General features: G+C 43.4%; 1 protein-coding gene across 8 annotated transcripts in view; it reads left to right on the top strand.

The window, feature by feature from the left end:
* AKAP9 (A-kinase anchoring protein 9) overlaps window positions 1-14037 on the top strand; it is a 354940-nt gene that overhangs the window by 293335 nt on the left and 47568 nt on the right. For all 8 annotated transcript variants that reach the window (XM_077490822.1, XM_077490820.1, XM_077490821.1 and 5 more), the window contains 3 exons: window positions 1664-6019; window positions 7381-7521; window positions 8067-8576. In XM_077490822.1, coding sequence (XP_077346948.1) covers window positions 1664-6019; window positions 7381-7521; window positions 8067-8576 — 5007 coding nt within the window. The remainder of the gene's footprint in view (window positions 1-1663; window positions 6020-7380; window positions 7522-8066; window positions 8577-14037) is intronic.

Genomic DNA, 14037 nt, shown 5'->3' with positions numbered 1-14037 from the left:
AATAGGCACCATCTGTAAGAGAAATAAAACCTTTAATAGCACATTCATTTTTATATTAGTTGTGTCCAGCCACGTAAAAGCGGCTTCATCCCAACCTTCCAGATCTTTTTATCAAGTAAGGGAACATAATTTTCGGAATGTAATTTTGTTAAACCTGCTGTTAAACAGGTATATGCCCAAATATTTAAAGCGGTTCTTCACCCTAAAGGGGAAGTTCCGCTAATCTGATCCCTCCCCCCTCCGGTGCCACAATCGGCACCTTTCAGGGGGGGAGGGGGTGCAGTTACCTGGATAATCCAGGTATCTGCACCCACTTCCGGGCAGACTGCGACTCGCGCATGCGCAGTAGGGAACCGGGCAGTGAAGCCGCAATGCTTTACTTCTCGATTCCCTGACAGAGGATGGCGGCGGGGGCTGCAGCGAGACGAGAGATCGCTCGTCATCTGCCGCCGACATCGCTGGGCCCTGGGACAGGTAAGTGTGATTTTATTAAAAGTCTGCAATATTAGTAGCTGCTGGCTTTTAATATTTTTTTTTTAGGTGCAGAACCGCTTTAATAGCCTTCATATTCCATTCAAATGAGAATGATTGTTTAAGAGAATTGACTATTTCTAAAGGTAGTTCCAGTGGCATAATTTCAGTTTAAAAAAAAAAATCATTTTAAAATTTGACAAGGCACTGAATTCCTTTAGGTCTACCATCAAGGTAGGTAAAGTTATCAATGGCACTGAAATATAGAACAGTATATTTTCTGCATAGGCAGACAATTTATGTTCAAGATCACCTACCCTGAAACTATGAACATTTGGTTTCCCTCTAATATTACAAAGCAATGTCTCTTAATCTATACGTCTCTATAATCAATATAAATAGTAAAGGTGATGGGACAGCCCTGCCTTGTCCTGTTCTTAATACCAAAGGGCTGGGATAGAATACTGTTTACTGTAATACTGGCAGAGGCTGTCTATAGAAGGCCAGCATCCATTTTAACGAGTTGGTCCAGGGCCCTTAGAGTGTCTCTTTAGAGGGCTTGTGTTCTGATGGCGGGGAAGTCTCTCCCAGCTGTCATACTACAATAGCTCAGCGGGGAGGATTCCCCCATCAACCATAAATATGTGGATCGGGGAATTCTGATCTCCTTTTTTTTTTATTTTTTTTTTATTTTTTTTGGATCAACCTGCTGGTCGAAAAAAATAAAAATTACTCATGGCCAGCTCTAATGTGCAGCTGCAAGTTGTGTTGGATGCCTGCTGTAGCAGGGGGAGGAGGATAAAGTAGATGACTAACACCTGTGGCAGACTTCATCACTTTTGCCCTGGGGGGAGAAACACTGCGATCTGAGCGCTGACAGTCTCAGCAAGATTGCCACACAGAAGGATGAAAGTTGGATGTTCCCCTGTCTATAGTACACCGCTGAAGAACCGGTCAGTTGCAGAGCTGCAGCAGAGCCGTGCCTCCCTATGGAGGCATTGTGTGAGAGGCAAAGAACTGAATGTGGCCCGTGGGCCACTATTTTCCCAGGTCTTCTCTAGAGAAATGTCAGTCAGATAAGCAAATGCATTAAAATTGTACACTTGACTTTCAAAAAAGCGATTACTTTCCTTTGGGTTTTTTTTGTGTTTTTATAATCAAACTGACCAATATTTTTTTTTTTACTTCACAGGAGATTGAAGAAAAGAATGAAAAAATGAAACAATACAAGAGTCAAATTAAGTGCTTGAAAAGCGACCAGGAGCGTCTGAAAAAGAACAGCGAGGAAGAGATAGAAAAACTAAATGAAGTTATAGAGAAGCTTCAAGAGGAATTATCTCTTATAGAGCCAAAAGTAACTGTGAGCTTCACTAGCATGGCTGAGATAACTGGCAGCAGCACATACCAGCCTTCATATCTACCACCACTGGCTGAACATGCTAATTTGAATGTGGACAACACAGTGTTGGACCATGAGGAATGTGAAAAGGAGGAACGGTTTTCAACGTCCCCACATGTAGATCAAAGTTTTGTGTCAGACACAGAAACCAGTTTGCAAGGGCTCCAGGAAACCGTTAAACACAAAGATCTGAATTTGAAAAAGTATTATGAACAAATTATCACTCTCAAAGAGGAGACCAAAGTATTGAATGCGACTGTGGAAAGACTAAGGCTAGAACTGGTAGAAAAAGATCAGAAAATAAAAGATACAGACATTTCCAAGGGCCTTACCAGCTCTATAAGCCTAGAAACATCAACATGTCCTCATTTAGATAGAACAGATGAGACTTTCATTAACCCTGCATTGGAAGCAACCAAAGCAGAGCTAAAACAGGTCAAGGAAGAACTGGAAAAACTGAGAACATCTTCAGAAAGGACTATTTTTAATGAAATGGCAGGTGTCAAAACAAAAGAGGATATAAATTCTACAGCTAGTATTGAGAATTTGACTGAAGCTTTGAGAGAAAAAACTGCTCAGCATTTGGCAGTTGAAGCATTGTTTGAGTCAGTGCAAGAGACTTCCCAAAATGCTATTTATCATCTGCAATGCCAGGTGCAGGATCTTCAGAAAACTGTTCAAGAGAAGGAATCCCAGCTACAAGAACTAGCAAACAATGCTCAGGTCTTTGAAAACCAGGAGGTACATAGACTGAATGAGGTCATCAAAAACTTGCAGATGGATTTGATGGAGGTAGAAGGAAAGATTTCAGAGGCACGTAAAAATACAACAAAGGATGGGGAGAGCCAAACAACCCATAATGAAATACCTAATGCAAATGCAACATCATTGCATCAGAAGATCGAAACTGATGATGAAAAGGCAGTTCTGTCAAAAGAAGTTGAGGATGCTAAGAAGGAGCTGACTCTTTTGAAAGAAGAGCTTGAGCATTTAAGAAAGTCTAAAAAACACAGTGACAAAGCTGAAGGAAATGGATCTAGGGAAGATGGTACTAGACATTCAGACCTTGATTTAGCCGATCCAGAAAATTCTGCAACTAAAAAAACAGTGCAAGCAGTAGTGGGCCAGTCCATACCTGCAGATACAGAGAAGACCACACCAACTGCTGAAATAAATATGGAGTCACAACTTCAGGAACTTAAGGAGGTTATAAAACTAAAAGATTTGGAGTTGTTGCAGTATGTAAATCAAAAAGATTTGCTTCATGATCAAGCACAGAAAATTGAACTGCTAAATGAAGAGATTGGAAAACTTAAGAAGGAGGAAAGTTCTGATCTAAAGTTAGATGCCACAACAAGTTTAGTAAATACTAAAGAAAGACTGGAAAACCTTGAGAGTGATGAACTGGATCAAGCAAAGGCAGAACTTGAGAAAAGAGAAATTGAACTTGCTGTTTTGGTGGAAGAACTGACAAATCTCCGGATGACCCAAAAACATGATGATGTGACCGTTGAAAGTCGCTCCACACAGGTTGATGTTGCCAAAGCAGCATTTATGGTGCCTGATCTAGAACAAGCATTGAAGGAAAAGGCAACAGAACTCTTAGAAATTCAAAAGATAAATGTATCTTTGGAAGAAACCACGCGGGCTACTATTCATAACATGGAGTTGCAGTTGCAAGAACTTCAAAAAGTTGTTAAACAGAAGGATTTAGAACTTAAGCAGTACGTTCAGCAAAAAGATTTGCTTAATGATCAAGCACAGATAATCGAAAAGTTAAATGAAGAGATCAGAAAACATGAGCAAGATTTGGCAGAGGCACGTTCTGATTTTAAGATGGATGCCACAGCAGGTTCAGTACATTCTAAAGAAATGTTGGAAAACAAACAGAGTGATGAACTGGATCAAACAAAGGCAGAACTTGGGAAAAAAGAAATGGAACTTGCCGTCTTGACACAAGAACTGTTAAAACTGCAGATGGCCCAAAAACAAGGTGATGCGACTGTTAAAAGTTCCACCACACAAATTGAGGTGGACAAAGCAGCAGTTACAGTGGCTGATTTAGAACAAGCATTGAAGGAAAAGGCAGCAGAACTCTTAGAAAGTCAAACGTTAAATGTATCTTTGGAAGAAACCACTCAGGCTACTATTCATAAGATGGAGTTGCAGTTGCAAGAACTTCAAAAAGTTGTTGAACAAAAGGATTTAGAACTACAGCAGTATGTTCAGAAAAAGGACCAACAGAAGAAAGAAGTTGACCAGCTGAATGAGATTATTAGAACACTTCAGCAGGAACTGGCACAGAGTGGTTCCGATGTCCACCCCAGAGAAGCAGTTGCGCACCGTGAAAAGGTATTGCCTCAGAAAACTGAATTAGAGAGAGAAGAACTTATGCAAACAAAGGCAGAGCTTGAGAAAGCAAAGACAGATCTGGCTGTTTTGACGGAAGACCTTTCGAAAGTTAATTTGGCTAATGGAAACACATCTAGAGAAGGTGAAGCAGCAGTGACTGATCTAGAGCAAGCTCTTAGAGAAAAAACAGCAGAGCTCCTAGAAAGCCAAGCCATGCTTGTATCTCTGGATGAGACCACGCAAGCTACCATCCATAGCCTGGAATCAAATTTACAAGAACTTCAGAAGACTATACAGCTGAAAGACTTAGAATTGATGCAATATGTAAACCAAAAAGGTCTAATAGACCAACAAACAAAGGAAATTGAGAGACTTAACTATTTAGCTAGCATGAACGTGCATAATTCAGAAGATGCCAGTCCGTATGTCGGGAAAGGTGAAGAAAAGTCTAGGGAAGCCTTACAGGAAAAGGAACTGTTGTTGCAAAGTAAGGCAAGTTTAGATAATAGTGAGCTGATGCAAACGAAGGCAGAGCTTGAGAAAACGAAAATGGAATTGGCCGCTATGTCATTGGAGATATCAAAAATTAGATTGTCTGAGAAAAATGAAGACATGCCAGATGGCAACACTCCTAAGGAGGGGGAAATTATTACAGCACATAAAGTCACCAATCTAGAACAAGCATTGAGGGAGAAAACGGCTGATCTTTTAGCAAACCAAACATTGCTTGCATCTCTGGAGGAGACCTCACAAGCCACCATACACAATATGGAGTCACAGTTACAAGAACTTAAGAGAGCTATACAGCTGAAGGATTCAGAATTATTGCAGTATTTGAATCAGCAAAACATACTCAACCAGCAAACTAAAGAGATTGAACATTTAAGTGGTGTCATAGACTCCCTCCAGAAACAACTAGAAGCAGCACAACAGAGGACCTCTGTCCAAGAAAGCAAATCTAAAAAACTAGAGAAAGAGTCAACAGAACAAATGAATGGTGGTGAGATGACATTTATTAGGACATTAGATTCCAAAGCTGAGAGCGAGTATGAGGAACCAATTGGACAACTGTATGGTGCTCGGGAAAGGATACACGCTCTAGACAGTGGTAAAAGAATGTCCGACGGAGATGTGACTGCTGTTATGGAGAACAAAGACCAATGCGATTGGATGATTGAAGCTTTAAGAGACCAGAACACAGAACTCTTAGCAAACCAGTCTTTATTTACAGAGACCATGCAGAATACAATAGACAGCTTAGAGACTCAGCTGGAGGAACTCCAGAAGGTCGTTAAAGAAAAAGACATGGAGATATTGTTGTATTTAGAAGAAGTCGAAATACTCAAGGAGCAAGTTAAGGTCAAAACTGATGAGCATCATCAGATAATGTTGGCCATGGAGGACTCACTCAGGGAAAAAGTGGCCGCAGCTCTTGTAAGCGAAGCCCAACTCAAAGCCATTCAGTTACACACCAAACATATGCATGCAGATGACAGATCTTCGCCTGTGATGGAAGAGTCCAAAATATTGCAGACCCATGGTCCCATCCTTTCTCAAGAAGGAGAGTCTGAATCGAAGTCAGCTGTTCTCAACCTACAACTTCTAGAACTAGAAAAACAGCTCTCTGATCTCCACGAACAGCTTCAGGTAGAAAGAGATCAGGCTATCTTCACTAACCAACTAGCTTCCGAAAAGGAAACACAAGTGGTTGAACTGCAGCAACTCTTGAAGAGCCCAAAGGGGAAACAAAGCATCACTTGGGCAGCAACTGAAACTAGAGATGTTGCTCTTTTACAGGTAATCATTTAGTCTACTGATCTTGGTCTAATGAAGGTGTAGCATAATTCCTTATTTCTATTCTGTTTATCATATTTCAGAACCAAACTATCAACAGACGTATTTAAAGCAGGCGTGTAAACAGAGAAAAAAAAAACACATTATGTTTAACTTGGTTTTCTATTGTTTTAAAAACCTTATGTTCCCTAACCCTTTTTTTCTTATGTAGTAGGGTTCAGAGTTGTAAAGAAATGGGTTGTGCTCTAAAGCTGGCCATAAACATGTCAAATTTCATATGCTTGGCTCCTTGGGCTGAACTACAGAAATTCACCAAATACAATAGCTTTTGTCTATTACAGGGGTCTCCAATCAGTGGTACGTGGACCACTGATGGTCCATGAAAAAAATGGTGGTCCCCAGGGATTCTGACGCAAATCAATATTGTGGCAGATGTATACCGCCCAATGTTTTCATTGTTGTTCTCAAAGCTTGTTGTCAGTACTGTACTGCAGTGATACCCGATGCCTCCTCTGTAGTTCTGGCTCCTGTGAACTCAGGGGGAGGCACCAGGAGTCGTGTAAAGAGCAGGAGGTGAAAAGGGAGAGGCCTTTCCAATGACAACGCTGATCACAGACTGTGGAAGGGAACACGGAGCTCAAGCACATGGCTGGATAAGGAGATAAGATCCAATGATGAGTCTGTGTATGGTGGGGGAGAGGCACAGAGCCGGAGCATTGTATGTATAAGGCAGTAGTGTGATTCAGGGGGAGGGGACAGAGAGACAGAGCAGTGGGTGCATCAGGCATTAAAAAAATACATGTTATTGGTCTGTGAGGTCCGAAAGGTTGACGACCACTGGTCTGTTGGCACTGAAGAGTGCTATATCTGATTGGATAAAACACTGTTTAGCGCAAAATATTTGGACCAGCCTTTTCAGCAAAAGTCGATTTGAAAAATCAACTTTTGTTGAGGGTGAAGGGCGGTGCAAACAGGGCTGCCCACCAGTTTCAGCTGATTGAGCAGGAATCAGCCATAATCTGAGCAGTATATGCCCTTAAGACAATCGGGTTTCACACCCCTGCACAGTACCCAGGATGCTGGTTGCTGCTCCTTCACATTTCAATCATAGCAAGGGTGGTCCTTGATCAACCTATACTGCTTTAATTGCACTGAAAAAAGTTAGAGCAGAACACGGCTAATGTCTAGATTGCAAAACTGCTTGAACTAAAACTCAGTTATTTTTTTTAAATTAAAGATTAAATTTATCAACATCATAATTTTCCTAGCAATTAAGGTGTATGGTTAACTCTATTGTCATTCTTTGCTGATCCTGATAATTGTTCATTGGCTACCAGTCATTTTTTGTTATTGCTTGTTTGCAGGGAAGCACAAAGAAGTCCAGAGAAATTACAATCACTGACCTGGAACATCAGCTTCAGACACTTACTGAAGAGGCAATAGCTACCAAAGAGGAACTGTGCCATTACAGAGAGATGTCAGAGAAATTAAAAGAAGAACTGATGGTGGGGGAAACACAATTATGGTCTTCACTTATTTTCCACAACAAGAAACTATTTTCTGATGTATACAATATGCATTGGAATGTTAAATGTCAGCATCCCATACTAATTTTAAGTTGGCCTGGGCACACCCCTTCACCCCTCTTGTGCTTCATTATTCGTGATCCTAGCTACAGTATCAAAATAATGATCCATTTAGGAAGGCGTGGGAGGGGGCTCTCTAGAGCTCAAGCTGGCATTGTTGGGCACTCCAGAGTTTGTTGCGCTTCGCAAAAAGACTTTGCTTTACAATCCTGCTATCATTGTAGAATCATCAATCTCAGTACATGATCAACAGCTCCTTATTGCTCCATCTTGCTTTTGTATTACACTTATAGATACCACCATCTTGTATGTGTGTCCAGCTGGCAGTAATAGGATTGTTGATATGCCGCTGAGAAGGGATGGAGATAATAAAACTTTGAAAGTGGAATATTAACCACCTCCTGAACATAAACAGGAAATCTTCAGTAGCTACTTATTAACAATAACTCTTTGTGTTTCTCCAGGTAAAAGAGTCTCACTTAGTCCATCTGGAAGAAGACCTCAGAGAAGTGAAGAAATGCCTCGCCAATGCTGAGGAGAAGTTGGCATTTTACATGAAGCGAGAAATTCAGGAAGAGGAGCTCCAAAACATGTCCGATATTGATTTACAAAATGTGCAGAGCCCAGACTTGACAAAGCTGGACAGGACCACCTCCTCTTCACAGACTGACAGAATCCCAAGTGTTAACAACAGCAACCAGACCTCACATATCCCAAGGAAGCATGTTGGGGTGCAGAATGAGCTGGAGACAGGGCAACTGAGCAGCTCCTCTGATGAGGTTGCAGAATTAATGGAACAGTACACAGAGAAGATCAGCCAGATGCAGGAACTCCATGCTGCCGAGATCCTGGACATGGAGTCCAGACATATTTCAGAATCGGAATCTCTAAGGAGCGAACAGTACACCGTTGTCCAGGCCCTTACAGATGAGTGTGACGCTTTGAAAGCTGTTATTGAAGCCCTGAAATCTCCTGTAAGATTTCTGTTCCCTTTTTTCTACAATAGGGTTAAAGAGGGATTCCACCAAAAAAAAAAAATATTAAAAGCCAGCAGCTATAAATACTACAGCTGCTGACTTTTAATAAATGGACACTCACCTGTCCCGGGTTCCAGCGATGCCGGCAGCCGAGGCCGATCGATCGCTCGGCCCTCGGCTGCTGCCGCCACCATTCTAGGTGAGGGAATCAGGAAGTGAAGCGAATCGGCTTCACTTCCCGGTTCCCTACTGCACATGCGCGAGCCGCGCCACGCAATACTAAATCTCCGCGCTGTCACTGGGACCCGTGTGTGTCCCAGCAGACAGCGCGGCAGGGCAGGAAATGGCGTAGACTCCCGTGGGAGTCTATGCCTGGAAGTGGGTGAAAATACCTGTCTTTGGCAGGTATCTCCACCCCCCTGAAAGGTGTCAATTGTGACACCGGAGGGGGGGAGGGATCCAATCAGCGGAGGTTCCACTTTAGGGTGGAATCCCGCTTTAAATTAGACATTTAGACATAAGTTTTACAAGCCATTGTATGCCATTGTTTGTCAATGGGCATTGCTTGGCTTTTTTTTTTTTTGCTTGATTTTATGCGCTTGTTTACATTGGATGAGGCTGAACCACCTGATCTCACTAAGTTGGTGGAGTGTGTTCACATACTACTATCTATATGCTGTATCTGTGTGTAGAAAGAATTGTTATGCAGGTAGATGCTACCATAGACATAAGAAAGCAACTGGATGCTTAAACTTTGATCACTGACCCATAGGCATTTTGTAGCGGTTTATGTTGACACTATGAAGAGACAGGCTTGCTGTTGGAACTTCTGTGGCCAGCTTATCAGGAGGAAAACAGTAGTATTTACACCCCTTTCACACCAGGGCGTTTTGCAGGCGCTATAGCGTTAGAAATAGCGCCTGCAATCCGCCCTAAAGAAGCTGCACCATTGAGGGCTTTCACACTACAGCGGTGCGCTGGCAGGACATCAGAAAAAAGTCCTACCAGCAGCTTCTTTGGAGCGGTGAAGGAGCGGTGTGTTTACCGCTCCTCCACTGCTGCTCTCCATTGAAATCAATGGGGCAGCACTGTAATGCTGCCGGCAATACGCCGCAATAGCGTGGTTTTAACCCTTTCGTGGCCCCTAGCGGGGGTAAAAGCGCCCCGCTAGCGGCCGAAATGCACCGCAGATCCGGCGGTAAAACGCCGCTAAAAATAGTGGCATTTTACCACAGACGCAATGGGCGATGTGGTGAGAAAGGGGTCTTAGACTTTTGCAAGATGTCTAATCACTGCTTCCCTAACAAGCCTTGGCCAGCCCATGGACCTGTTCTGGCCAACGTAATGCATATATGCAGGTTGGCCCTAATGCAAAGTCGCCACAGGTGCGTCCTTGGGGCTATGTTGTCAGCTAAGAAGTCGCTCCCAGCACATTGTCAGGGCTGCCGATGACAGCTTCTTTCCAGTCATTGGTGATCATTAGACAGCCAATCATCATGATCACATTATCAGGATTTCAACCACTTAGGGCCACTGGGAGGATCGTCCCTGCCAGGAGTTTTTCTGCTATCTGGGGTTCCTTTAATGAGATTTGCTCTCACTTCCTGTCCTTCTGACAACAGTCTCATCAGAAGGAAGTGAGGAGAAAATCTTCAATAGGAACATAGAAATCTTAAAGCGGACCTCCACCCTCAAATGGAAGTTCCGCTCATCGGAACCCTCCCCCCCTCCAGTGCCACAATTGGCACCTTTCAGGGGGGAGGGGGGTGAAGATACCTGTATAATCCAGGTATCTGCACCCACTTCCAGGAATAGCTAGCCGCAGATGCCCCGCCCCTCCTCGTTGTGTTCTGGGAAACACACAGTTCCCAGTACACAGCGGGGACCAGTCTCATTGCGCTGCGCAGCTCGCGCATGCGCAGTAGGGAACCGGGCAGTGAAGCCGCAGCGCTTCACTTCCCGATTCCCTGACAGAGGATGGCGGCGGGGGCAGCCGAGAGACTAGCGATTGCTCGTCATCTGCTGCCGACATCGCTGGACCCCGGGACAGGTAAGTGTCCATTTATTTAAATAACTTGCCTTGACTTTTAATTTTTTTTTCAGGTGGCACTCTTTAAAGGTGTGCTAGACTTCCCTTACTCAAGAAAAAATATATATATTTTGCCTGTGTTGCAGTTGGAGAGTTCTCCAACATCCTGCCTGTAAAAATGTTGTCAGCAGGACAGGAAGCGAGGAGAAATCTTCTTAATTTAACCTCTAAGGCCTCATGTACACTGCTGCTGGTAAACAGACGTTTAGGAGCAGTTGGGAGTTTTTTTGTTCAACTGCCCCTGAACTCTCCACTGTTATCTTATCTGCCCGTGTACACAGGGTAATTTACAGTTGTTTCTAGGCAGTTGAGTTTAGAAGCATTTTTTGGAACGTAAAAAGTCCTCAGAAGCTGAAATTACAGGCATTTCAATCGACAAGCGCTTCTAAATGTGTTAACTCGCGTTTAGCCAGTTTTGTTTACAGATGTTTTTCATTTTTGGCTATTTTGCAAAAAAAAAATTTTTTTTTTAAAAACTCCCGTACATAAAGCCTAATAGCAGTAAAAACCTGATAAAGAGTTCTTTCTCTTTCCCATTCTGTGTAATAAAAAAAATAGGGGCTTTGGCTTGACAAACTTTAACCCTTTTGCTGCCAGGCCCTATGCACCATTTTGCACACTCAGGTGGCCAGACAATTTTTCCTTTTGTTTTTTGCACTTTCAGAATTTGTGAAAGACCCACCCCAAACCATATATGAAAGCACATGAAAAGTAGAATACAAAGGTGCTATTGTTTTTTTTTTTGTTTTGTTTTTTAGACCCCGCGGTATTTGCACAAATGTTTATTAAACCAATATATTTGCAACAAATACACTAAAACCATTATTAGCAGATAAAAACACAGTGCATTTTACAACATTTTTACTAAACATAAAAGCTTAACCTGGATGGAGTGAATAAATAACAAATAAAATTGCGCCTTTTTGCGAAATGGTGAAAATTAAACAGACACAAAAGTGTAAATATCCAAATTTCTCAAAAAATCTGAAGGTTTTTATATTTCCCTTACAGCTTTCAGAATTTGTGAAAGACCCCCAAAGCCATATATTTTTTGAAAGCACATGACCTCTAGAATAAAAAGAATGTGCTACTGATTTTTTTAGACCTTGCTGTATTTGCGCAAATGTTTATCGAACCAATACATTGGGAAAAAAATACACTAAAACCATTATTAGCAGATAAAAACACAGCAACGGCTGCACAGGCAAAGCTTCTGTTCCCAATCTGACATCCATGTGGGTGTGGGTACATGATCCCAAATGCAGGCAGTGTAAGCTCAGGGACATGCATGCGGACCTGCATGGATGTAAAATTGGGAGCAACGGCTCTGTTCGTACAGTTGCTACATCCCAAATTACATCAATGGGACGGCCTGCACAGAGATACATGGAATACCTGTACATCCCTGTAAAGGTACGCTGTGTATGCCCTGTGTGAACAAGGCCTTAGATCCCATTCACACAAGCACACCAATTGGGTCTGCCTGTCCATTTTTCAGGCGGACCCAATCGTACCACCCATTGTTCTCTATGGAGAGACATGTGTCCGTTTACACCCCCTGCATCTGATCCAGTCCGCTAAAAACAGACGGATGGGGATTCCATTCCCCATCACATCTAGCAGATCGGATCAGCTGGCATCCGATGGAAATGGACAAGAGGTCTGTTTCCATCCGACCGTCCCATAGAGAATAGCGAGCTGTGTCTGTGTCTGCTCTGCATCAGCAGCAGACATCCCACGCTGAGCAGGTGGATCTGCTTTTTCAGAGTCCGCTCCATGTGAAAGGGGTCTTACCAGGAGCGGAGCGGCCGGTCCAATAGGGGCACTGGGGCGCCCTCCGGACTAAGTTTGTATGAGTAATTTTTTTTTTCAAGCCACATGATTAGACCCTGAGGCGGTAATTGTCTTAAAATAGGTTGGGCTCCGGCGCATAGCATTGCACCCCAAACCCACCCACTTGTGAGTTGTGACAATGGAAGGGTGGATTTGGGTGGACCTTAGGGGTCTTACTATGTTTGTGTGTTTTGGGGGATTTTTTATTTTTTTTTTACAGTCATTTATTTACATATATATTTTTTTTACAGTCATTTATTTATTTTTTGCGGGGGGAGACCATCACTGTGGAGTGCGGCCGGTCCTGGGGGTCTTACTATGTTCCCTTTTGCACTGGAGGTGTTTTTCAGGCACTTTAGCGCTAAAAATAGTACCTGTAAAGTGTCTGAAAAAAGCCTTATCTAAAATCTCACTGTGTGAGCCCGAGCTTTTACAATATATCAGCTGTTAGTGTCAGTGGGCACATAGCAGTGATCAGTAGTGATTGCTGCATGTGCCCTCTCTTCTACAGGGGGATGTTTAGTAAACACATGTTTACTAAAGCCCCCCAAGCCCCAACTTCACCCCCACCCGCACTGCTCCCCCCGCAATCTCCAGCCTTACAGATCAGAGATCTGTGCAAGGGCGGTCACATTAGGGGTTAATAACTCTGATCAGCGGGATATAATCTGTCATTGAAGTGACCATAAGCTTATAGGAGAGGGAGAAATTAGGTCCTCACGCCGTACTGACCTGGCCACCTGCGACACTTCTGTACGTCCGTACGGCGTACGGAACTGGCAGTGAAAAAGGGTTAAACCTTTCCAGTCAGAGCAGACCAGTAGACTCATCAAATGTCTGTCTTTGTGTAGCCAATACCTCCATAGTCATACCAGATAAAATCTGCCTCATTTATTTACATTTGTTCATATGTCTACACCATAGCACTGTTACAGGGATCCCAGAACTCGCATACCGTATATACTCCAGTATAAGCCGAGATTTTCAGCCCCTTTTTTTAGGCTGAAAGTGCCCCCCTTGGCTTATACTCGAGTCACCGCCGTCTGTCTACCCGATCAGCGTGTCGTGCAGACAGACGGCGGCCATTCCACTATTCAAAAGCCGCGCCTCCCTGTCTGTGAAAGGCGGAACACTCAATTTCCCAGCAGTCAGTGGTCCGCCTATCACGGACATCCTCTCATCCTCATACTACGGACGAGGATGAGAGGATGTCCGTGATAGGCGAAACACTGACTGCTGGGAAATTGAGTGTTCCACCTATCACAGACGGAGGCGCGGCTTTTGAACAGTGGAATGGCCGCCGTCTGTCAGACGAGGAGAAGAGGTGCGGCGATCCTGGCATGGCCGCTGTATGTTTTTACATGCAGATCGCTGCAGAAGGACACAGGCTGCAGAAGGACAAAGAGGCACAGGACACAGGTAGGCTGGACACACAGGGATGGACACACAGGGATGGACACACAGGGATGGACAGGCATGTCTCACCCTCGGCTTATACACGAGTCAATAAGTTTTCCCATTTTTTTTGTGGTAAAT

The sequence above is a fragment of the Lithobates pipiens genome, unplaced genomic scaffold (genome assembly GCF_037356315.1).
Source record: "Lithobates pipiens isolate NorthernLeopardFrog02 unplaced genomic scaffold, aLitPip1_a1.2 Scaffold_19, whole genome shotgun sequence".
NCBI lineage: Eukaryota > Metazoa > Chordata > Amphibia > Anura > Ranidae > Lithobates > Lithobates pipiens.
Note: the sequence above shows the minus strand (reverse complement) of the source record. Positions and strands in the feature narration are given on the sequence as shown.